The sequence below is a fragment of the Pelophylax lessonae genome (assembly GCF_965119305.1).
Source record: "Pelophylax lessonae genome assembly, chromosome: 6".
Taxonomy (NCBI): Eukaryota; Metazoa; Chordata; class Amphibia; order Anura; family Ranidae; genus Pelophylax; species Pelophylax lessonae.
In genome coordinates this window covers 252941230-252967395 of record NC_138773.1, presented here as the reverse complement: position 1 = coordinate 252967395, position 26166 = coordinate 252941230, and the positions used below count along the sequence as shown (strand labels likewise).

Genomic DNA, 26166 nt, shown 5'->3' with positions numbered 1-26166 from the left:
CTCCAGTCTTTGTAAACTACTCCAGCATATATTGGCATCATGTAAATTATAAACATTAGTAAGCAGACCGTTAGTTTGTTATTCTGTGGGGCCAAATGTGAAACAGATTATTTAATTCCCAGAAACAAGGTGTATAAAATAATCCCCCCCCCCCCCTTGCTTACTGGGATATTGTGCACTGATCAGTTTTCTGACACGTGCTGTTGACTGAAGCCAATCATATAATCGACTTCTGTCAAGCAGGAACTGAAATCTGTTCAATTTATTTATTTTTTTTATCAGTTTTATGGCCAGTTTTAGTTAAAATCGAGCCTAGCATTCAATAGTAGGCACCATCAGGTGTTTAACATTCTTGAACTGGATTGTGCAAAAGTTTCTAAAGAGTACTGGCTTTCTAAAAATAATTTGCATAGGTTTAGCCATACCTTCAACCCCCCCCCTTCTTCTTTTTTTTTATTATAGTGTTTGAGCCTGACAACATATCATTCAATGATTAAGCGTTGTCAGTTGGAGTACCTAATGACTCAATACCCCCTAAGCTGGAGTATTTTGGGAGATCTAACAGTACAAAGACAGGAATAGGTAAGCTCTGGCACACTATGGTGCCTTTTAAGTAGCATAAAGGAGCTTGCAGGCTGGCATTACTGACTAATTGTCTAACATTCATTCACTGACTGACCCAGAACAAGTATGCCCATCAGTACTGACTTTGTTTAGACTTCTGATCCTGATCCATAAGTGAGTAACTCAACGTATTGATGCCAGAGACAGTCAGGCCACTAGTATTTCAGGCTGAGGTCATTGTTGAAGATCTACATGTTTCTCACAGAATAAAGTTACATGTTACCTTGATCAATGTTCAGAATATGGAACAAATACCTCCAGAGTGGGATAGTTAAAGTGGAACTTCACTCTCCCAATCAACATTGATTATTTTTATGATTATCCTCATGCTGCTGACATTAGTAAATACATAATAAATAATTAGGAAAATATATCCTATTTACTTCCTGGTTTCTTGCCTAGGCAAATGATGTTGTACATCCCAGGAGTCTTCAGGAACAGAGGAGGGGTTTTCTCAGCTAAGCACACTCTCCTGCATGCATGCTTGAGTAAAGGGCAGATGGATTCCAGTAAGTAAATGCTACTTGAATCATTTGCCCTTACTCAAGATGGTCACGGCAGAAATGCTAGGGGGTTGTTTTTCAGGGTGATTTTTCAATGAAATAAAACATAGAGATATGAATGAATGGGCGACTTTGCTTTGAATATTGAAAATGAGCTAGTGTTTTTGATTTGTGGTGCTTAGATGCAGTGAAGATCTGCTTTAAACTCAGTGTCCTAAACCAGGGTCTTATGCTATATACCGGTAACATGAATTTTCTTGATATTTTTTACAGGCCATGTGAAGATTTGGCATTGCGCGAAAAAAATGGCAACGTGGATCCACATAGGATTGTGAAGTGCCTGCCTAGTTTCTAAAGTTTGCAGGGTATAGGTGATATGACCAGCAATGAATTCTGGTATAGGCCTAAAGCCACCCACATCTCTTCAAATTACCAGTGGAAGATTTTCTTCAAGGGCTGATAGTGTGAAAAATGTCTGCGTCCTTGTCACCAGAAAGACTTTGGGCTCCTTCCCAAAGGGTGCCTACAATAACCACAGGATTAATATGAACATTTTAAGAAAAATTGTATGTCAGGTAATGTGAAAGAAGCAAACAATGGAAATTAAAATTCTTCTTTCAAAGGACAAGATTATGGACAAAAAGTCCCCAGCTCAAACTTTCCTACCCCTTTAGTGTATTTTAGGCTAAACATCTCCCACCCACCCAACAAGTTGTCTATTTATTGTCCTCTAATAGTGATGGCCGCCTGCAGTGTTTGCATCCCCTGTTTAGAAATCTTGTTGCCCCACCTGTGCAGTAACTTTCCATAGACTTTAATAGAACTTTACTTTTGGCTCAAGTATGGCACACTATAGTTACTGTGCAGGTGCCCGAAACCCATAGGAGATTACTCAACAGAGGATGTAAACACTGCAAGAGGCCATTGAAGAAAGTAGTATAGAGTGTGTGACACATTTACCGTAACAGATGTGGCAATCTTGCGGCCATATTCCTCGATAAAGAGAGAAAAAGAAGTGAGTTTATTCCCACCGGTTTCTACCTAAAAATGAAATGTATGTTTAAGCCCTACAGACAAGTTTTCCTGAAGAGCTCTGTCAGATCTCTGCCATTCATTCTGCTGCTGCTTTGTGCCAAAGTAGCTATCAAAGAATGCTTGTTCTTAGCTCGCTATCTCCCATAGCCTCCAGCGACTGCTGGACTCATCTGCTGTTAGAAGTCATTTGTGTCCCTAATTCTTAAAAGAAAATAACACTTGGAAATATAGTTGATATTCACAAATTGTCTTATATCTTTCCTTAGAAAACCACAAAGTTTCGCAAAGTTTGGACAAAACACTCAAAGTCCTCCATCAACTATGTAAATGGAAGAATTTATTTTGCCAACTTTGGGTGCTGTTATAGCAGGTAATGAGTTAATTTATAGATGTGCGTAATCATATTATGCATTGCAGTTACTATGCAAGTCTCACCATTACAGTATGGCTGGGTGACCCATGGTGCCCAGTCCCTTTTGTATGGGTCTCAAATGGTTATCACTGAGTGCCTGAGAAGTGAGAAGTGATGTCAACCAGCACCCTGAATTTCTTACTGTGGCATCTGCCTGATGACAATGATGTAGTAGTCAACCACATACATACCAAGGAAGGATCTGGGAAAAATTAAATCAAGCTCAGAAATTACACGTTTATTCTGTTTTTTTTCTCCTAGGGTAGCTGCGGCACTCTATGGTTGAAGTTAATGCCCAGGTGCTCACCCACAAGCAATTCCATATAAAGCCAAAACTGGTTTAGAGGCACTCACTGGTCTTGCAGAGGAGGTAGATCAAAAACAGCAGTGTTTTTATTTTCCATGTTTTGATGAAGCTCAGTCCATCTTTCTCAAGAGAAATGGACTTCGAAACACTGACAATGAAAGCACTGCTGTTTTTGATCTACCTCCTCGGCAAGACCCATTAATGCCTCTAAACCAGTTTTGGAGAGATGGATATAGATGTATGTATATGTGTGTATATATGTATGTATGTATGTGTGTGTGTGTGTGTGTATATATATATATATATATGTGTGTGTGTACACATATATACACACACACACTTGCTGCCTTATATGGCAAATTTATTTATTTATTTTTTTCATTCTTTTTGGCCTGACCGGTCTGAGACTACTTTCCTAACTGCAGTTAAGGTGTAAAAACGATGAAGCAACTGGAAAAATATTTTGTGAAAAAGCAAAGCAATAGACCTCTGACTCCCCTTTGTATTATGTAGGGAGTTGCAGGAATTAAAAATAGATACATAGTAACAAGTCTAATCATAATACCGTAAAAATAGATTTAAACATTTTTTTTTATCGCATAATTGAAGATGGTGAAGTTCATCCTTTTAAGTTCGGGTTAGTTTACCTTTTCAGAGAAAAATGAAAAGTTGAACTAACACCATACACCTCCCCCCCCCCCCCCCCCTCATGCTATACTTGGTGCTCAGTGTGTGCTGGGCTGTCAGTGCCCACACAGCCGGTGTAGCAGTTCAGGGATTAGAAATCCCTGCTCGTTTCCCTCTTCTTTCCGCAGCGCTTCCAGGATGGATCACAGATGCTCTGTGCAGTTACTGACCAATCAGAATATCTTTGATCCGCCTGGGTAGGGCTGCAGAGAGAAATATGAGTAGCGCATGGTTTTCAAATCCCCAGCTACATGGGCACTGACAACTCATCATTCACTGAGGTAAGTAGAGTGAACTGGTGGAGGGTGTTCTGAAAAGGTGACTTAAACTTTAAAGCGGTTGTATACCACTGGACATTTTTTTATTTTTTTAACCCCCCCTGAAGGTAAAGTCACATTATGTGAAACTTACCTTAAAACAAAGTTGTTCCAGCACTGCGATGTCAGCGTTGCAGGGGCTCCCATCTTCACCCCTCTTGCTTCTGGGTTCATGGGCTGCGGCTCTGTGACTGGCCGGAGCTGCAATGACGGTCACGGCACGAAGCTCTGAAGGAACGGCACGGGTGGCTGTTCCTTCAGAACGCATGCACCACTGATGTCACTGGTTGCGTAATGTAAATATCTCCTAAACACTGCATGTTTAGGAGATATTTACACTACCAATAGGTAAGTCTTATTGTCAGCCTACCTATAGGTAAAAGTCAGTAAAGGAAGTTTACTTCCTCTTTAAAGCAACCAATCAAATTTTAACCTAGCATAGTGAAAGGTAGTTTCTGGTTGGGTGTGATTGCTCAGTTTGGCTATTGTTGGTTTTTTTGGTGTTATTGAATAAGACCTGCTTGAGTCACAAAATGAAAACTAGAGTGTTGATTATTTAAATTATTTTTATCGTTTTATGCAGTATTTCTTCGAAACCACAGCAACTGTATGAAATGCCCAGATGTCTAAAATCAGAAAAGATTGAAGATGCAATGTTATGTGAAGGTCCATTGGTAATTACCTTGTAGTAGTAGCAAGGGAAAGTTTTACTTTAAAATGACAATGCGCACTTCTATGGTTTTGTTGAACACTGAGTCTACACCTTCATGATAATCCCTGCTTTGGTTTGTGATTTTTCATGTCAACTATGTTACTGTGATCACTGAAAAATTTGAGTGACTATATCAATATTTCTTATTGCTCAGGGGGAGGCTCTTCCTCAGCCATCAGACTATACCTCCTCATTGCTTGCCATAACTGGTCACAACTGGCTGTTACGTATTGCTGCTGACACTGGGGAGACATTGCAGAAGGTCTACCTTGGGTCATACAGAAAATTCAGGTAATGTCTGTTACAATCTGAATGTGCCTTGCATTTTGCTTTAAATGCATTGAAATGTCCTCACTTCAGGCATTTATTTGTTTTCCGGCAAACTTAAATGTAATGGAGATGTCTGTTCCAGGGACAGCTCTCTGAGATGGGAAATCCCCTCACTTTGTTGGAATTCCTCTTAAATTCTTGTTGTGTCACTGGGACAGGAAGTGAAATGAAGTTTTCTTAATGGTACAAAAGAGCAAAAAAAACTGACAGGGAGTTACCTACACTATCCACACTAAAAAGGTTGTCTTTATATACACTTTAAGTAATAAATCAAGGATATGCACATCAGTCCTGGAGTATAAAAAACAATTTGACAATGACAACTTATATATATATATATATATAGTATATGAATTAATTGTCCAATGAGCAGAATGTAAACCGCAAGGTACAAGGTAGCTGCATTGCTGCAGGAGGAAAAAAAGGAGTGTCCCCTATTGCAGCAGATATGTGCACATCATAACACTGGCTGAACAGAATTAAAAATCTTTGGCAGCTAGAACTAAAAAATGTACGTATGTCAAATATTCTTTTTAGCTGCTTAAGGGGATTTCAGAATCTCATAAAGGTGCTACTCAGGCCAATGTTATGTGCCAGTCCACCCTAAGCCTTTAGCAGTAGTAAAACGCCGGCGTGTTTTTTTTTTTCTTTAACTTTCAAGGCAGTAATAATGTGCTAGTATGCATCCCATACTTGCACATTACGTGAAACTTACCTTAGAACGAAGCCCTTGCAGCAGCAAGCTGTCACCGCTGACAGGGCTCCCATCTTCACCCGGGTTCCTTCCGGGTTGGCGGACCCTGGCTGTGTGAGTGGCCAAAACCCGCGATGATTGCACTCCTGCGCATGGGAGCGACCGTTTATGACACGTTTATGAGATATTTACAGTACCTATAGGTAAGCCTTAATATAGTCTTACCTATAGGTAAATGTCATGTATGCAAGTCTACTCCCTCTTTAAAACCTCTGATCATTGGGAGATCTAAAGGGGGTGAACATTTCTTGGCACTGGTTGTGTTTCTCATGTGCTTTATGTGTGCAATGAGCTTGGGTGTCTTCTGAACTACAGATATTTTGTATTCCAATGAGCTTCAGGCGGGACATTTCCAACCTGAAGCTCACATGGGCTGTGGAGCAGGGAATGACCCAGCCTGCAGGTCATTGGAGTACAAAATAGCAGGAGTTTGGAGCTCAGGATAGAGATGAGTTCGGAAGATGCTCAAGTTCAACTCTACTATCAAAAAGCTATTCAGATACATCTTATAACTGTGACAATGGACATCTTCTAATTTGTGACAACAGGTATATTACCTGGGATGTTCCACAGGAGACTCTAGTGGTCAAATCTATCCAAAAGAGTGGTGTCTCTGAAAACCAACAGGTATGTGTTTTACCAAAAATATTGTGTGTGACACGAGAGAAACAAAAATACTTGACGGGGTAGAGGGTAACTATGGTAGTTTTAAAAGTGATTTTAAAACTTAAATTTCTTTTTTAAACTTCCCTCAGTTGAATGACAACCCTTTTGCATCCCTTAAATTCTCTATAGTCACAGTATGAATCCACTCTTTTTTTACAATGGCATACGCTACAACATGGTTTGAATCTTACAAGTGCCCACAGTCTCCCTTCTTCTTTGGGACACTTTCCTTGCCTGCCTACTCCCACCCTGCACACAAATACCCTCTGCCTCCCCTGCGGTCTATTGCAAAACAACCCACCCAAATGATTTCCTACTGACCCACCCACATGAAACACCCATTTTTTGAAATCCAAAGAATGCAGGGAAATTTAGTTTCCTAATTTCGTTTACATGCATTCCGGAACACAAGCAGGTAATGCTCAAAAGAATCATAGTGGAAATATTTGAACAATTACAAACACATATAATAAATTTTTTACTATTATTTTATTAGTTTAGGCTCCCTCTGGCTTCTAGTAATCTTAAAGCTTAGAAGCTTAGACAAGCAATCATCCAGGGGTGTAGTTTAGCAGATCAACTTTACATATTAGCAGGTCTTTAGGTGTATTTCCACCTTGGCAGGCAAATTTGAGAAACCCTCACTATTAGCCTATTTGTTTACAGCCACTCACTATACTTTTAAAAATAGCTGAAAAAAATATTTCTTACTTTCTAGTTGTTTCTATAGAGGTCCATAGGGCAGGTACAGTATCTCACAAAACTGAGTACACCCCTTACATTTTTGTAAATACTTTATTATATCTTTTCATGTGACAACACTGAAGAAATTACACTTTGCTACAATGTAAAGTAGTCAATGTACAGCTTGTATAACAGTGTAAATTTTTTGTCCCCTCAAAATAACTCCACACACAGCCATTAATGTCTAAGCCATTGGCAACAAAAGTGAGTGCACCCCTAAGTGAAAAAGTCCAAATTGGGCCCAAAGTGTCAATATTTTTTGTGGCCACCATTATTTTCCAGCACTGTTTTAACCCTCTTGGGCATGGAGTTCACCAGAGCTTCACAGGTTGCCACTTGAGTCCTCTCCCACTCCTCCATGGTGACATCAGGAAGCTGGTGGATGTTAGAGACCTTGCACTCTTCCACCCTCTGTTTGAGGATGCCCCACAGATGCTCAATAGGGTTTAGGCCTGGAGACATGCTTGGTCAGTCCATCACCTTTACCCTCAGCTTCTTTAGCAATGCAGTGGTCGTCTTGGAGGTGTGTTTGGGGTCATTATCATGTTGGAATACTGCCCTGCGGCCCAGTCTCCCAAGGGAGGGGATCATCCTCTGCTTCAGTATGTCACAGTACATTTTGGCATTCATCAAAGAACTGTAGCTCCCCAGTGCCGGCAGAACTCATGCAGCCACAGACCATGACCTGACTCATGCAGCCACCATGCTTGACTGTAGGCAAGACACACTTGTCTTTATACTCCTCACCTGGTTGCCGCCACACACGCTTGACACCATCTGAACCAAATAAGGTTATCTTGGTCTCAGCAGACCACATTATTCCAGTAATCCATGTGCTTAATCTGCTTGTTTTTAGCAAATTGTTTGCAAGCTTTCTTTTGCATCATTTTTAGCAGAGGGATGACAGCCATGCAGACCAATTTAATGCAGTGTGCAGCGTATGGTCTGAGCACTGACAGGCTGGCCCTACACCCCTTCAACCTCTACAGCAATGCTGGCAGCACTCCATACGTCTATTTCCCAAAGACAACCTCTGGATATCATGCTGAACACGTGCACTCAACCTCTTTGGTCGATCATGGTGAGGCCTGTTCTGAGTGGAACCTGTCCTGTTAAAACCACTGTATGGTCTTGGCCACCGTGCTGCAGGTCAGTTTCAGGGTCTTGCCAATCCTCTTATAGCCTAGGGCAGGGATCCTCCAACTACGGCCCTCCAGCTTTAGCGGAACTACACATCCCATGAGGCATTGTAAAACTGATATTCACAGACATGACTAGACATGATAGGAATTGTAGTTCCTGAACAACTGGAGGGCCATAGTTGAAAGACCCCTGGCCTAGGCCATCTTTATGTAGAGCAACAATTCTTTTTTTTTTTTTTCAGATCCTCAGAGAGTTCTTGCCCTGAGATGACATGTTTAACTTCCAGTGACCAGTATGAGAGAGTGAGAGCGATAACACCAAATTTAACACACCTGCTCTCCATTCACACCTGAGAGCTTGTAACACTAACGGGTGGCATGATTCCGGGGAGGGAAAATGGCTAATTGGGCCCAGTTTGGACATTATCACTTAGGGGTGTACTCACTTTTGTTGCCAGCGGTTTAGACATTAATGGTTGTGTGTTGAGTTATTTTGAGGGTACAGCAAATTTACACTGTTATACAAGCTGTACACTCACTACTTTACATACTTACATACTTGTAGCAAAGTGTCATTTCTACAGTGTTGTCACATGAAAAGATATAATAAAATATTTACAAAAATGTGAGGGGTATACTCACATTTGTGAGCTACTGTATATACGTAGGATTTTACAAGGAGATTTTGCTGAACAATACACTATACAGTAGGAAAACTTTAGGGACATATGTTAAGTGAATGAATGTACAATATACTACCCAGGCCTTGAGGTCTTTAAAGTAGAACTATGGGGAATTTTGGTTTTCCATATTGGATAGAGTAAGGGAGGGTTATAACCCCTGTCAGTTAATTTTTTTTTCCATCTGTGTCCCATTGGGGAGATTTCTTTTCACTTCCTGTCCTGTAGCCAAAACAGGAAGTGTGAGAAATCCCTGCAAATAAAGGAATCTCTTGGAGACTCCCAAGTCCCTAGAACTAGTGTCCACATTAGAACATTTCCCATCTATTACTTTTCTGGGGACAACCCAGAATTTGGGATTTTCCTTAAAACACTTGTAATGATAAAACAAGACAAATAGGGCAAATCTCCCTAACGGGGGAAGAGCTAGCAATAAAAACTGACAAGTGTTCTAATCCATCTCACTCTATCCAAGACTGAAAACATGTTTCCTTTAGTTGTTCTTTAACCCTTTGTTAGGACAGACAGTGTTCAGACAGGGCTAAAGTAGAGTAAGTAAGTAAAGACTAAACTAAAAACCAACTTTTAAATCGTGCCTCTGCTGTACTCCCCGTTACCCTTCAATATATTTTCTGATAGATTGCCATATACATTTTTAAATAGTTTTTTTCTATGTTGTCACATGGCTCCTGGGCACTAGCTCTCACTCCTCTCTGAGCAACTGCAGCTACTTGGAGGAAACTCTCTCTGCTGACAGCGGCTTTCAACAGTGGACACCGACACTACTACCGATACTACTGCCTTGTTGTTGGATCTTAACATTACACATATGAGTCTGAGGTTTGCAGTCACATGGCCACATAGAAAAACATAAAAAAATGTATAGTTTATTAGAACAATTATGAAGAGTAATAGGGAGCACTATGGAGGCAACTTTAAAAAAAAATATTTAAAATTGCAGCTTATCTTTGCTGGAAAACCATATTAATATCTTACTTTCTGTTTCTATATATTGTTAATGAGTGGTCTGGGGAGATGTTTACCATATTTAATGGAAAAACAAAAGCTAAACTATAAACCAATTTTTTTGAAGTTCTGCTATGTGAATGGAAACGCATAACAAATATAAAGCAGATTTCATCCCGATGTGGCTGCAAAAGTGGAAATACCCTTTCATCTTCAGAAGCACCAAAAATTACCTGTTTTATTTAGCCTGAAAATATTTTTTAAAAACTGCTACATGTTAGTTTTTGTAAACTGTTTAATCACAAGTTAATTCATTTTTTTTAATTATTTTTGTATTTCAGAGCACAGTGCTATTTTATTTTGCGATTTTCAGTGTTTTCCCTCTGAAATTATTAGGAGTATTGGAGATTGATAAAAAAGTATGTATATTTTGTCCTTTATTCACAATCTTCTCCCCTGATGTTGTTAGCAGTATGTTTTGAAATTGATAAAAATTTAGATATTTTCTTTATGGACCGTACTGTGTGCATACCGTATGGAAAATATAGACTGTGTGTGTGTGTGTGTGTGTGTATATATATATATATATATATATATATATATATATATATATATATATATATATATATATATAATCTCTTGGAACAGAACAGTTTCCTTTGAGTTAGGGTCCTTTCACACGGCCGCTCCACTGCTTCAGTCCACTGCGGGACTTTTTTTTTTTTTTTTTTCACGAAGCGGATAACATTTGTGTCATCCGCTCCGTGTGCCCGCATATCATCCTATCCGTTTGCGGATGATATGCGGACATAATGTATGTCTATGGCACTGCGGATGTCAGCGGATGACACCGCTGACATCCGATTTTCCTTCCTTTCCGTTTTTTACACGGATGAAAAAATAGGGTTCTGTTCCATTCGAAAAAACGGAACAGAACTGAAAGGAGGAAAATCGGATGTCAGCGGATGGTATTCCGCTGACATCCGCAATGCCATTCACTTACATTATGTCCGCAAATCATCCGCAAACGGATGGGATGATTTGCGGACACACGGAGCGGTCTTGTGAAAGGACCCTTACTACCATTTTTTGTTTTGTTTTGTTTTTTTTTTCTGCAAAATGGCTACCTCGACTATATCTGTAATATGTCATTTTATGGGTTTATCATTTTTGTTTTGCAATAGTTTTTGTGTTTTACAAGGATGACCACTAGAGGGCAGGTTTCAAATCTGTTCATTTTTTCTTTACATGTCTAATATGATTAAAAGACTTTGTTAGTGTTTTATCTAGCAATCCTAATTGTAGTAAAAATTGTGAATGTATAGAGGGGAAAAAAAACCCAGAGTATCGGTGTATAGGGTATGCTAAGCCATAATCTTAGAGAGGAAATATAAATGTAAACTGTGTGTAGGAAATGTGTGTGTATATGTGTATATAGATAGAGATTATATATATCGAGATTGAGTAAGAGAGCGAGACCCCCAAAGCTTAAAATGGTACCCTTGCCCTACAAATACAAATGTAGAATGTCTCCACACCTGGTAGAGTAAATAAACGACTTTGCAGTTAAACCCAAATACCTATTGCAGGATAACCAGACTTCCCAACTCTAAGAAACCTAAAAAGTATCCCTTCCTGTGGTTAATTGCTCATTTAGGTCTAGGGCACATAGAAAAGAGATCTAGTTACCAGATCACCCCACTCCACTGGTCCCTGTAACTTCTTCTCCCCCATGCTCCAGTGGTCTAAGGTCCTGACCTTATCTATATCAATGTAGGCACATGGCCTTGTATTGGATGTGATGACCTTCAGTGACAGTCCACCACTGGAGAGCAGGGGAGCGCCATCTGCTGAGGTAGCAGAGGGTCAAGTTAAGTGCAAAATCTCTCCCCAAAACTAAACAAGCAGGTAACCCTTGCAGTGCATGCACAATTCCTAAAGTATAAATAAAAGTAAAACATTTTTCTTAGCTTTGGATAAAGTGGAGAGGGATTAAAACAACTATCAGGATTCTATTGCCATATGTTTTCCCATCAGCGAGATTTGTCTTCTCTTTATGTCCTGATGACTATTATCAAAGAAAATGAAATAAAATCCCACACTTTGTGCTGTCACCAGAACAGAATTAGAGGTAGAATCTTCCACTGGGGAAACTTGTTCCCCAGCAACCAGGGATTTTCTCACTTTGGAGGGATTTCCTCTCACTTCCTGTTTGGCTATGAAGGTAAATCTCCCCAATGGGACAGAGATGGCAAAAGGAAACTGGCAGGGGTGCCTTACAAAATGTCTTTAGTTCTGCTTTAAGTTTCCCGAAGCTTGACTTTAACCCTTCCCTTTTTCTAGTTTCTATGGAAAATTGAAATATAATTATTAGATGGAGTTTTTCAATGACTGGCATTGAGTGGCAGTTCCACACGATCCAGTATGATCAGTCATCTCCTAACAGGGAACTATTAGGCTAAGGAGCCCCCGAAAGATTAGATAACCTTCTTATCCTGCAATCATTAGGTACAGGCTACTAAAGCAAACAATTTTAATATAGTGATAGTAGTCAATCTATCATAATTATTTAATGTTTTCTTTTTTTAATGCAATGGCCATTTTATGAAATTAATATTATGCAGGGGTTATATAACGCCAACAGTTTGCACAACATATTACAACATGAGAGGTGACAGTACAGTTACTGTGCAATTCAATACAGATGGAATCAGAGGGCCCTGTTCTTTGGAACTTACAATCTAAAAGGGAGGGTCCAGTGATTCAAAAGGTAAAAACTGTGGTGGATGAGCTGATGGAGAAAATAAAACTACAGTTGTTAAGTGGAGGCAGGATAGGCTTCACTGAATTCCTTTCAGGGATCGCCTAAACATGGACAGAGTAGGAGATGGTCTGACAGATTAGGGTAGTGAGTTCCATAGGATGGGAGATGCTCGGGGAAGTCTTGGAGGCGAACATGGGATGAGATGGCAAGGGAGTTAGAGAACAGGAGGTCTTGGGAGGAATGAAGAGAATGGTCTTGCTGGTATTTTGAGACTAGGTTAGTGATGTAGCTGGGGGCTGAGTTGTGGATGGCTTTGTAGGTTATTAATAATTTGAGTTTCATAAACTGTGAAATAAGCTGTATTATTGTTGATTATTTTCTCATAGGTGTTTGGCTCGAATGTCGCTGATGCCATGATTTCTAATGGGATGCTGATTGTAATGCACAGTCCTGGACTGGTCCGCCTCTACAGCTTTGAAAGAATAGCTGAACAGGTGTGTGAAAAATATCTACTTTTAAAGTAGATTTAAATCCAAAATGAATCACAGTAAGTGTGCTAAAGAACTATATATATCATAAACAATTACCATTTTTTATTTAAACCTGATTTCTCTATCGTCCATTGACAGACACAGCCTCCATCTTCATTAGCTGAATGGCTAATGAAGATGGAGGCTGCGTCTGTCAATGATTTTAAGAGAAAAATATTTTACGGTAAGATCCTACAAAAATCTTATTTTTTTAATTACGGTCTTTTTTTTTTTTTTAATCCTGTGTTGCATATAAATGCATCCGATCTCTTGGAGGCTATTTGCTGCCCCTTCTTAGTTTTATTTTCCTCAGAGATGACTGCACATCAATTCTTAGAGCTGGTTTTCTGACGGTGACGAGAGTGGACTGCATAATGTGAATTGCAACCGCCACTTGTAGCCTCCATCAGAAGGTCATGTGACTGACTCACAGTGCAGGTGTAACGTTAAAAAACCATACCCCGTGGAGAAACCATACCCTCGTCACTTCCGGGCTGAAACAGCTGAGCAGCGCAGCAGTGCGCATGCTCAAAGCCCCGGATACGTGATTGAACATTAAAGAATTAGACAAGTGCGCATGCTCGGTGGGCATGAAATTCTCACGGCACTGTGTCTAATGTAAAACTTGCGGCGCTTACATTAAAACAGCTCATCTGAAACGTAAATCATCTCCGCTCTTCGCCCTGTCACTGCCCTCATCTCCGGTAATAAATATAAAAGCGGTGGCGGGTGTATGTGATGTAAATGTGACGGCGATCGTGGCTCCGTGATCCGCTTTTATATTTATTACCGGAGATGAGGGCAGTGACAGGGCGAAGAGCGGAGATGATTCACGTTTCAGATGAGCTGTTTTAATGTAAGCGCCGCAAGTTTAACTACCGTGAGAAATCCATACCCTCCGTAGCGGAACCGGAAGTGATGAGGGTATGGTTTTCTCACGGGTATGGATTTTTCACGGAACACCGGAGCTTAATTGACAGAGTTTCAGAGTTCTTCTGGAAGTGCCCGAAGAAGGACCTTCATGAGAGATATTTTATTGAAAGTTAAAGATTTAAATATACACAATACAATGCAATAACTTTTTAAATTCCGTCAACGTGTCAAAGTTTATATAAGACATTAGTGTTTGAGTTTACATTTGCATTTCATCATCCACAGTGGATGCCATTTTGCTTCAATGTGCTTTTTTTTTTTTTTTGCCCTGCTTGATGAGAGGGGGTGGCTGTGCTTTACAAAAGTAGTTTAACAGTGTCTACGCCTGCTGGATACTCTTCAAAAATGAACTAGCCCACCCTTCCTAGCCCCCTAACCTAAACTAACCTAGGAACCACTTACCTTGCTGTTCCTTACTTTAACATGCCTCCTCTGATGTGTACTTCCTCTGGGTTGATATTTTTCAACAGCGCTTGGCATACCTGCCCCCAAACACATCAATGGGGGCCATATGCTGAGTGTTTCTCAGTGAAGGCTCATAGAAAGGCTGGTAAAGAGGAACTTTCCTCCACAAATGATGGCTCTATGCCCGAGCTGTGGAAGTGTACCCAAAAGATGGCAGGCAGAGGACTAGCCCCCATTATTGCCTATTCCTGCAGCTGATCTTTTCCATATACCTAACTAATCATGCTTTGTTCTGCACTGCATGGAGGGAGCCATCTTCATAGACAAGCAGGGCTTTGTTTCCTCATGTCAGAACTGCCTCCCTAAAAAACGATGTTCTAATTATCAATAGAGAAAGAAGCAAGCAGCTTGGAGGAACACAGATCCACAGAATGAGTAAAGCAGAAGCAGGAAGATGCAGACACTGCAGGTCCTCGAGAACAGCAAAGAACGCTGTGAGCAGAACAATGATGACATCTCAGTCCAAATCCTAATAAAATTAACAGCAGTGCCTTAGATCAGTGGTCATCAACTCCGGTCCTCGGGGCCCAATAACAGGCCAGATTTTAAGTATTACCTTGGGGAGATGCAAACTAGAATACTGCAATCACTGAGCAGCAAATGAGATCACCTGTGATATAATTTAGTTATCTTGAAAACCTGGCCTGGTAGTGGGCCCCGAGGACCGGAGTTGAGGACCACTGCCTTAGATGAACTCATACTGCAAATATGCAGCTATGGGGCTTGGCTCACACTGCTGTGACCTGAAAGTCACGACTTTGCCAGGTGACTTCCTGGCGATTTGCTACCGACTTGAGTACAACTTGATGCAACTTTGAAGCGACTTTCAGGGAATGCCTGGGTAATCTTCCTGCAATGTTGGATCCAGATCACATCAATATATATTAGGAGGTGACTTCCATTAAATTCTATGAGCACAAGTCAAAAGTCGCCTTGAAGTAGTACAGAAACCTTTTCTAAAGTCAGAGCAACTTCAGTAGTGCAAATTAAGACCCCTCTCATTGACTACATGGGATTTCACATGTCACACCACTTGGTCTCAAATGTCAGATCCCAAGTCAAGAAAGTGTGAACCGAGCCTGAATACACAGGAGTGTCTCGGCACAGGAAGTGCACTGCTATTTTTCAGGAAAATTTCAATATTTTAGGGTACTGCTTGGGCAAAATTAAAAGCTCTCCTGTTATTTATTTTGATATATAATACAGGAGGACTATATATTTTTAAGTTTTATTGACATTATTCTGTGTTTAATTTATGATTTTGGCTACAATGAAACAAATGTAGAGCAGGGTTGTCCTGTAACGTTAAAAGGTTTTTGTAGCAATCATTACAACAGACATTCCATAGCTGTGAGTTTCCTAGAAAAACAAGGTATAGCTGCCATATGTTGCTGAAATGACTTACTGAAACAATTGATGCCAGATTTCTGGGTACTGTATGTTTGATTTTATTTTTATTTTAAGTAGCAAGAGACCATCATATGTTTTTCACATAGTTGTTGATGGCCTAAGGCAGCAGCAGGCAAATGCGAGCACTGATGGCACCCACTCACTTTTAATCACTTCTATGGAATGTTAATATCATTTTAGTTTTTGAAGATAAACCTAACAAATAGAACGGATTCATGTTAACCACTAGCTGTCCAGGCCAATTCTGACATTGCTCCCAAACATGTAAAAATCAGCATTTTACTTGAAACCCCCAAACAATTTATATATTTTTTTAAACATAGGCCCTGGAGAATAAAACAGTGATTTTCGCTATTTTTTGTGCAGCGGTTTATTTTTATTATATTGTTTTATCGAATTTTAGTATAATACCCAATTTTTCGGTAAAAAAAAAAAAGATGTTGTGCTGAGAAAATGGATACCTAAACAATTACTGTGCATTAGGTGTCAGGTAGAGACATCCACTCTATGCCAAAATCCCCCCAGCTGCTGGCAATTTTTGTCCCCTTGGACAGATACAGTGAAACTATAAGTAATCCAGTGCTGCAAAAAAAAGTAATATATTCCCCCCAAAAAGCATGTGCTTTGTAAAAAAATGTTTTTATTTATTTTTTTGTCGGGGGGGGGGGGTACAACTTTTTTGAAGCTCTGGATTATTTATAGTTTCAGTGATTGTGCATAACTGCTCTTTCTCACAATGCAGCCTGTGAGTCAGCTGACCCACTAAGGGAATCATCCACTCAGCAGCATTCCTCGTTACTTAGCACAGAAGCACATTCATCCCAGTTGTGATCAGTTTCCTGGCTGTGGTGGGAGCACAGCCTGCCTGTTCTGCAATGATTAGACTTGTGATGACACTCCCTCCTGCACAGCCATTCACTGGGACGATCAGTGTACTGCAGTTTCTCATCCCTAGCAAGTTAAGCCCCTTATGTGGAAGAGAACCGAGATGATGTAGTAATTATATGTATAATGCGTGTGTGTGTGTGTGTGTGTGTGTGTGTGTGTTTATTATGAGATATATATATATATAATACACACACAAATGTTTTGTTTTCCATTTCTATTTTAAACTGACTGACTGGGTTTTTTTTTTTACAAGGTAAGGGTTCGCATATACTTTAAAGTTAACCTGTATCCACACTATGTATATTACAGTATTTAGATATTCTGTGACAAAAGCACTTCAATATAAGCCCTCACTCACCCCTGTACTTATAGGTGTTGTGGAGAAATTATGCAACAGAGGTACTGAAAGCTTAGCTTTTTTTCTGAGACGAGATGTTTGCAGCCTGCCAGCCTTGTTGAAAAAACAATCAGATGTTTCTAAGAATCTAAGCTTTTAGAAACCAACTGAAACCCAGCTTCAGTTTTTGTTGTTATCTTTAAGAACATTTTAGAATTGATTGATACATATTAAAAACAGCTAAAGAGATGAGTGAGCACTTGTTTTAAGGCTCTTTTTTAGTTGTTGATAATATGTATATATTTAGGCCCCTTTCACACTAACGATCAGATCCACCTGTCAGTTTTTTAGGCGAATCTGATTGGATCCTCCATGCATCCCTATGGGTCAGCGAAGACATGTCAGCTGACACCCGCTGCTATCTGATTCCGATCCTGTCCGTGAAATCCGGACGGATGGCAACCCTATTTTCCATCCGTCCAGGGGATCGGATCGGATTAGAGCGGACATTCCACCATAGAGAGCAGCGGGGCTCTGACACCTTCCTCTCCGCACACAGAGCAGAGAGGGAGCTGTCCTCTGCCTGCTCAGTGGGGATCGGCGGATTGATCCCCTGCTGAGCAGAACAGAGTCCGCCAACGGAGGCGGACTGTGTGAAAGGACCCTCTTAATGTCCATAGTCTGGGCACAGGCACACTTAAATATTGCAGTAAGCTCACTGAAAATAAACTACAGTAAGGCTACGTTCACATCTTTGCATTGCTATTTACAGGCGTTTTTTAGGCATTTTTCAGGCGTTTTTACATGCGTTTTTGTGCAGGCGTCTTTAGGTTGACAAATAACAAATGGAAAATAATAAAAATGCCTGTAATCTGCCCAAAAAGAAGCTCATGTACTTTTTTGAGCGTTGGGCGTTTTGCTTAAAACGTCAAAACGCTCAGATGTGAACAGGGGCCATTGAAATGAATAGGATTTGTCTTGTTGGGCGTTTTTTGAGCTGATCCTAGAGCAGAAAAACGCCCCAAAAACACCCCAAAACGCCTACATGTGAACTTAGCCTTAAACCTTGGATTGAGAGTAACTTGGTCTGAGAGTGTTTTCCAAGACGAGTACATTTTTTTTTTTTTAGAAATTTTGACTTGATAAACGAGCGATGTCTTGATCTGCAAGTAGATTCATGCCACAACTGAGTATAAAAAAGAAGAGAGGTATTTCTAAGTGTAGCAATATGGTTACATTCAATGAAGGTACAATATTTAGCAACTCACATGTTTTGATGATAAAAAGAGGCACATCGAAGTAGGCAGGCATCCGGGGTAAAGCTGTCCACATAGACCATCCTCCATACCGCCATCTACGTCATTCCTTCTACCAAGCGCTCCACGCCACGCTTTCAGATCGCTGTACTGCAGGGTAGTCTTCCTGGTCATGATTGAATACTAACAATGGTGAGAGTCGGCGGTGCAGAAGATGTTTTATATGGACTTGCCTGCATATTTCCATGTGCCTCTTTCAATCATCAACCATGGGAGTTGCTAAATGTTGTACCTTTAACCATATTGCTACAATTAGAGGTGCCTCTCTTCTCTTTTATACTCTGTAGCTCCTGCTGGACTTTGGTTCTAATCCCCTTGTGGAGGCTGTCATTTGTGGATGGACATTTTATGGTTCCACAACCTATTACATCAATCTATTTATTTGGACTATAAACTGAAGGACTGTTGTGGAACGAACCATCTGAGTTTTCTTTATTTCTTATAGGGAAATTCGCTTTGATTTACGAGTGCTTTGGATTACAGGCATGTTTCATGGAACGAATTGTGCTCACAATCCAAGGTTTTATTGTATATTTTGAATTTAAAGAGAATTTTTTCCTATAAAAAAAAAAAAAAAAAAAAAGATACCTTGCACATGCATTAGTGTTGCATTCCCTCAGGTAGCCATAGTTGACAATTTGCACAATGTTTCGTAATTTGCGAGCTCCAGGTTTTATATGGTGGGATTGTGTGGATGCAGGGAGAGCCTGATGGCAGAGCAGGCTGTATTGTATGATTGCTAGTTTGCCTACAATGCAGATGAACATTCACATTTAGTATAGTATAGTGGGCATATATGTTGTACAGGCTGCAGTCTGATTTAAAGTGTTTGTTACCCTAAAAGAAAAAAAAAAATAGAGATCCTGTTTCCTTATAGCAGGTTAAACAGCACAGTGCTTGTGCTGTCTATCCTGCCCCTCTGGAAACTGTAAAGAAACTAGCTGATCCGGCCACTTCCTCTGTGTGCTTACCATGATAATCATGGCTACTGAGCACTGACTACTGTGGTCTGCCTGCATGCCTCCATCATCCGCTGTGCCTCCTCTCTGCTCTCTCCATCCTCTCCCTTCTCCTCTCCCTTCTCCTCTCCCCTGCCAGCTCGGAAGTCTGTGTCCCTGTCTTGCCCCCACCCCCCCCCCCCACTGCTGTTAATAAGAAAGTCAATTGTCACTGCCAGCCCCTCTTTCAAGCTCCCATCCTGCACTGTATATAAGTGTTAGTTAGAAACTAAGCCTCTAAACACCTTTTAGTGAAGTACCTTCAGGCCAGCCATGTGACTCCCAGCCGCTCTGATGACACAATCCAGGGCGACAGCGGGAGGAGTTGAGCGGGTTAGCTTGGTGGTCAAGTGACTCCCGGCTGAAGTCAGAGGGAGAGCTCGGCTCCTCTTGCTGTGGCCTTGGATAGTAATAGCAGAGCAACCAGGAGTCATGTGATCGGCCTGAAGATACTTCACAAAAAGGTATTTAGATGCTTTGTTTCTTATAAACACTTATACAGCGCACGATGGGCGCTTGAAAGAGAGGGGCTGGCAGCAAGGCATATTTTAGGGTTGCAAACCCTTTAATTTTTCCCAAGTCCAAACAATCAAAGCTGGTTGCTTATAGGTTGCTGTGTTTTTTTTTGCAGTGTACAGATTTCTGATTCCCTATAAAATAATCCCATCCTCATAGCCTGGAATACATTGTAACCCTGTTTCACTTTTACTTTCAGTATATGCAGCAGATGTTTGTCTTGGGGGAGACCTGCACCTGGAAAGGTGAAGCTGGGACTGTTGGAGACTTTCCATTTGGCGTTCCTTGTAACATCACATTGACAGGTATTGTTTATACTGTATGGTATTCTGCATGTGGAACCTGAAATGCTGGTGCATTTAGAAGAAATGAAAATACCACCAGGAGGCCAAATTACTGACCGGTGCAATGTGATTATAGAGAACCTGGGATCTACACTACTCTAATCTCTAGGAAAGTACATAAATTTAGAGGACGCCTTCATGGATCATCTTCTTACTTTCTTATAATCATGCGGACCCCCTGGCTTCGGCTCTCTCCCAGTCACTAACCTGAACAATTTATGCATATCATGAGTTTGAGTGTACTTGCTGCATGTTTGCCCCTGGCCAATATAGCATTACATATAGAAGCCAGAGACAGCAATGCTACTAGCATTTTATGATGGCAACCAATATACAGTATTTACTGTATTTCTGCCATGACAGGTTGAACAAACACAACTCTCTAAAGCAGCCCCACAAAGTTTCTCCATTGTTTGTCCTGAAGACCATCTTCCTGCCCTCCACAACAGCCCTTAGTCTTAATCTTAGTGTGATCTGTATGCAAGTCCAACAATCTCAGCTTAAAGTAGGAAATATTACTAGACCGGAAAAAAGATGTATAAGGCCTATAAGCCTGTTGTGTTAGGTACCCATTGATGTAATCTAAAAGGTCAGCTATCAGCGCTTAAGTGGTCTGGAAAAAGCAACATGCAATATGTGTGAATATACAAACACAAAAAGTTCATAAAAAAAAGAAAAGCGCTGCTTTTTTCTTTTTTATGTTCCCAAAGATGTAAATTAAGAGCTTCTAATACTACTGTTTAAAGCTAAAAGAGAAATTTCATGTCAGAAAGTGCCCACAGATATTAATGGCCAACATTTCTTTGGGGAATCTACAAATGGCCAGATTAGGTTATGTCTGTATGCTATTGTCACTATAGTGTTATGAGTCAGCAGTGCAGGTGTCAGAACACTCAACCTACTCTTCATTTTAAGGAAAGTCTAATGATTATGCAAATCAAATCTGACTTCCAACTGTCCTGTAATGTCTATGATTAGGTTAAATTTAAAACCAAATTGTTTTTTGGGGGAGGGGGGTTGTAACCAATACTCTAAGCATTTATTAAAAAAACGGCAAGCGTGCAGGCCTATAGGAAATCAGTTGTTAGACATTTAGTGAATGCAGCCTACTCTTGTGTCCCTGCCTTATGGAAATCAACTACTCCGCCATTTTTGAGGCAATGGTTCCATAAGATAGAAGACATCAGACAAATGACCAGCATTCTGAGAGGTATGTATGAGAGGTTTCATAAGACGTAGGGAAGGGGTCGGAGTCATGCTGTCCTGTAAGGACACTTTGGCTTTAAATTAAAGCTGGCCATAAACCATATAGGACAGCTGAAGTCAGATAGGCAAGCACTATCTTTAGAATTTTGCATGATCTGAATAAGTACAATTGGTCGATACCCCTAGTCTACCAAGGTACATTTAACGTTCTGGCATTTAGGGGTTAAATCAAGCTCACTGCTACTGCAGTTGTTATGGATTTTAGAGCCAGCAATCGGCTTTCAGGTTAAAGTGATCTGGGCAGCTTTTGTGGGGCTCTGAAGGTGCGGAACATCCTTTCCCAAATTCCCCCTGCGACTAATGAACCAGGAAGCCAATGTGCATTATGTCGCTTCTGGGTCTAGCACAAAAAAAAGTTTAAAAAATGATAAAAAATAAATGATAATAAAATAAATACAAATTTAAAAGCACTTCCAATGCAAATGCACAGCGTGACGCATACATGTGTATGTAAACCCAAATTGCACCACACGTGAGGTATTATCATGAATGTCCGAGTGAGATCATTGTGATCAATCATTATAGGGCCATAACCCATGGTTAACTCTAAACTGATAACCTGTGAAGGCTTTAAAAGCATCACCTATAGAACCTTTTAAGTACCATAGTTTGTTCATACGTGCAAGTAATTTTCAGGCTTGACGTGTTTTAATTTTTTTTTTGCTTAACCCTATCTTTTTATTTTACAAAAACTTGGGGATGTTGTTGTTCATATTGACTTTTTTAGTGAATTTTTTTTCCCTGAAAATACATGTTTATTAAATAGAAAATACCAAACAAATGTCAGCCCTGCTACAAATACAGATAAAGTGCCAATATTGCTGAATCTTGAAGTGCAATGAAGAGTGCAATCCTCTATAACATTAAAATAAATATACTCATATCTGTGCTAAAATATAAATAATGAATAACTGGCAATCGATGATCAATATTCAAATACAGCAAATAAATATAAAATAAAAGTCCATGTAAAGTGCTTTAAGTGCTAGGTAAACGTTGTTTGAGTGCTGCAAATGTGCTCCGGTTGGTGCTCCCCTATGGTGACCCCACTCACCAGAAAGGTGAAGATCATATGCCTGCCTGGGATTAAATAGAGGTCCTGGTCTCATACGAATGGCAGCAGGTAGGGATATATTGCTCCAGTGTAGAATGCTTGGGTTGCCGTATGGCACCGTGACTCAAAAATAAAGAGAGGGGATCTCCATGGTGAAGTACGTAAAACAATTTATTAGAAATATAAAATATCCACTTACATTTAAAAGTACTGCTATCCTCCTAAGAATGTGCAGTGCGGTGGTTCCGGTGTACTTCTGGCGTGCGTTCCACCGACCAGAAGTGAAGTGGTACAATCTGGATTGGCTAGACGCTTTTCGCCCTCCCACATGGCGTTCTCGATAGCTCTACACTGGAGTAATATATCCCTACCTGCTGCCATTTGTATGAGACCAGGACCTCTATTTAATCCCAGGCATATGATCTTCACCTTTCTGGTGAGTGGGGTCACCATAGGGGAGCACCAACTGGAGCACGTTTGCAGCACTCAAACAATGTTTACCTAGCACTTAAAGCACTGAGAGCACTTTACATGGACTTTTATTTTGTATTTATTTGCTGTATTTGAATATTGATCACCGATTGCCAGATTTTTTTCATATTTGTGAAAATTTTAATTGCCCCGATATAGCAGTTAATGTAGTTGCTATCATACAAAACCAGTATTTTCCACTTCCTTCTGGCCCCTTTCTTTTAATATTGCTTGTAACTAAAGCTCTCTCTTGTACTATCTGACTGAAGCTGAAATCTGGCTGCTATGGGTTACTGCACACTCCTGCTCTCTTATTTTACGTCATGAAATGAAGCTTGATTTTTTTTTTTTTCCTGTAGAAAGACCTCCAGTTCTCTTTGAAGTACCTTGCCTAGAAAATGCTTTCCAAGTGGGTGGCTATCCCTGGCATTATATAATTACACCCAACAAGAAAACGCAGAAAGGAATCTATCACATCCGCTCCTTGGATGATCACAGCCTTGTAAGTACTTTGTTATTAACCAGTGTTATCAGTGTTCATTTTAAGCAACCACAATACTGCCTCAAGCATGATCTGGTACTGAACTGAAAGTTTATATCAGGAACCCTGTATGTGCACAGATCCAATAACTATGTTTGCACTGATATTGGTATCGGTGCCAGTACTGAGTATTTGCACAAGTACTCGTACTCGTGCAAATGCTCCCAATACCCAAAACCGAAACCTTTGCAGTGCAATTTGAGCTCATACAAAATGAATGGGATCAAGTCCCACTGCAGAGAATTGCATGCGATTTGAACAACAAAGCAGGAATTTGTCAGGCGCTCCCTATGTTCCTCTTTTACGGGAGGGTGAGTGCAATTACTCTCCAATATCCCACAATCAGTGTCTTCAAGCTGCCAGCCAAAAAGCGTGGGATAAGGTACTGGGAAGGTATAAAAAATTAATTGGCAACACACAGAAAAACACTTGTGATAATCCAAGGGGGATGCAGATACGGTAATCGGTAAATGGAAGCTTGGTTTATCAGTTAAAGTCAGGAACATAGAAGCACATACCACACCGGGTCCCACTGAGCCTGGGGCACTGTCCAAGGTGGAGAAGCCGGATGGAAGATATCAATTATTCCAAATGCCGTGGTTGCAAGATAAGGTGACTGTAGGAAAGCCTCGCTGGAACCAGCCGGCGCGAAGATCAGTCATCACTGCGGCACACAAGACCCTTGTGCGGTGTACTAAAGAAGAGCCGCTCACCCAGCAGGCCTTAAATATCCCTGTTGATGTCTTTTTTTCCGTGACTTGATAAAGTGCATGCCTGCAAAACGCGTAGTCACGGCAACGGGGACGCTTGCGTTCCAAACTAGTTCCTGCTAGTGTTTTTCTGTGCACTGCCAATAAATATTGTATGAGATTTGAACAAGAATGTGCTGCGATTCCTGTCAGAATCGCATGTGTTTTCCCCCACCGCTCCTATGTGTGTGAACACAGTATAGAAAGGGAAACACCATCTAGTGCAGCAAAGGGCAGTTTATTCGAAATGTTATATCAACTCACAATAAAAATGACAAATCTTGTTAAATCCAAATTTGCATAGTTTCCTTGATGATAGAAAAGCACAGCCACTGGAGGTGCTCACAGGGCTGGAGGAGATATATAGGCAGTCCACCTCTAAGCTGACATCACTTCCGCCCTGTACCCACAGGGGTCCTGAAACTTCTTCTCCAGCTGGGACCCTATGCAGATTTGATGAGATATGTACTTTTTATTGTGACTTATTGTAGCATTTTTATTAAATTGCCCATTGATGCACAAGAGTGTGATTCTCTTTCTATACTGGGTTCACACACACACAGGAGTGGTTGGGGAAATCGCATGCGATTTGGACAGGAATTGCACCACATTCCTTTTTTAAATCACATGCGATTCTTTGCAGTGCGATTTGAGGCCATTTATTTAGCATGGGCTCAAATTGCACTGCAAAAATATTGGTACTTGGTATAGTCGGATACTTGACCGAAAGTATCAGTACTCGTACTTGCCGCTCTAAAAAAAAAAAAAAAAATGGTATTGGTGCAACCCTACTGATAACAATTGCCCATTCCCTTCAGCAGGCCTATTCTAAAGTAAAGCTCTAGTATAGTTTGGCAAATTAAAGCAATGACTACTAATGAGTTCTATGTATGTGCTGTTGGCATGGGGCCAGGTCACACTGAAGGTACAAGTGGTGTAAATAACAGAAACCCATACTAGAAGGCCAACAGTCCCGGCTTGGAATTTGTTTCTTTTCTTATTCATTCACTTTTTAACGTAAGCAGAAGAAAAGCTCTTCTTAGTGCATTTCTGTATGCAGTTAGTTAATCTAGAAACGTCCTAATGTAGATTTTATGCAGTTCCCCATTACTGATATTTGTGACAATAAACATGTTTTCCAATGAATCTATCGGCTCAAATTTAAACTTTCTTTGGGCCATAGATGAGGAGATATACTTTAAAGCCAACATTTTGTGGACACCTGACCATCGCTCCTACCTATATGCTTTATGTGGACACCCCTTTAAATGACTGAGTTGAGATGTTTCCAGTGAAGGCTACTGTTAATGCTACAGCATACAAAGATATTTTAGGCCATTGCATGCTTCCAACCTCATGGCAAAAGTTTGGGGAAGGCCTTTCTCTGTTCCAACATGACTGTGCACCAAGCCAGGTCCATAAAGACCTGACCTCAGCCTTTGCTGAAAACCTTTTGGATGAATTGAGACATTGATTGCAACCCAAGTCTTTTTGTCCAGCATCGATACCTAGCTTTACAAATACTGTTTTGGTTTAAGGAGCACACTCCAAAATCTTCTGAAAAGTCTTCTTAGAAATTTGGAGGCTGTTATAGCTGAAAGTGAGTGGGGCATCTCTATATTAAAGCAGTTCTAAAGTCGTAGGGTTAGAATGCATTAAGGGAAAAAACCTTGTATGATGCATGTGTCCCCCCTCACCCCCGCCC

General features: G+C 40.5%; 1 protein-coding gene across 1 annotated transcript in view; it reads left to right on the top strand.

Annotated features, from left to right (window-relative positions):
• Window positions 1-1380: 1380 nt before the first annotated feature.
• Window positions 1381-26166, top strand: part of DCAF17 (DDB1 and CUL4 associated factor 17) — a 44039-nt gene continuing 19253 nt past the window's right edge. The window contains exons 1-9 of the mRNA XM_082261006.1: window positions 1381-1702; window positions 2429-2532; window positions 4469-4559; window positions 4752-4888; window positions 6230-6308; window positions 10221-10298; window positions 13030-13137; window positions 20236-20341; window positions 23531-23673. Of these exons, the coding sequence (XP_082117132.1) occupies window positions 1514-1702; window positions 2429-2532; window positions 4469-4559; window positions 4752-4888; window positions 6230-6308; window positions 10221-10298; window positions 13030-13137; window positions 20236-20341; window positions 23531-23673 (1035 nt within the window). The 5' untranslated portion in view covers window positions 1381-1513. The remainder of the gene's footprint in view (window positions 1703-2428; window positions 2533-4468; window positions 4560-4751; window positions 4889-6229; window positions 6309-10220; window positions 10299-13029; window positions 13138-20235; window positions 20342-23530; window positions 23674-26166) is intronic.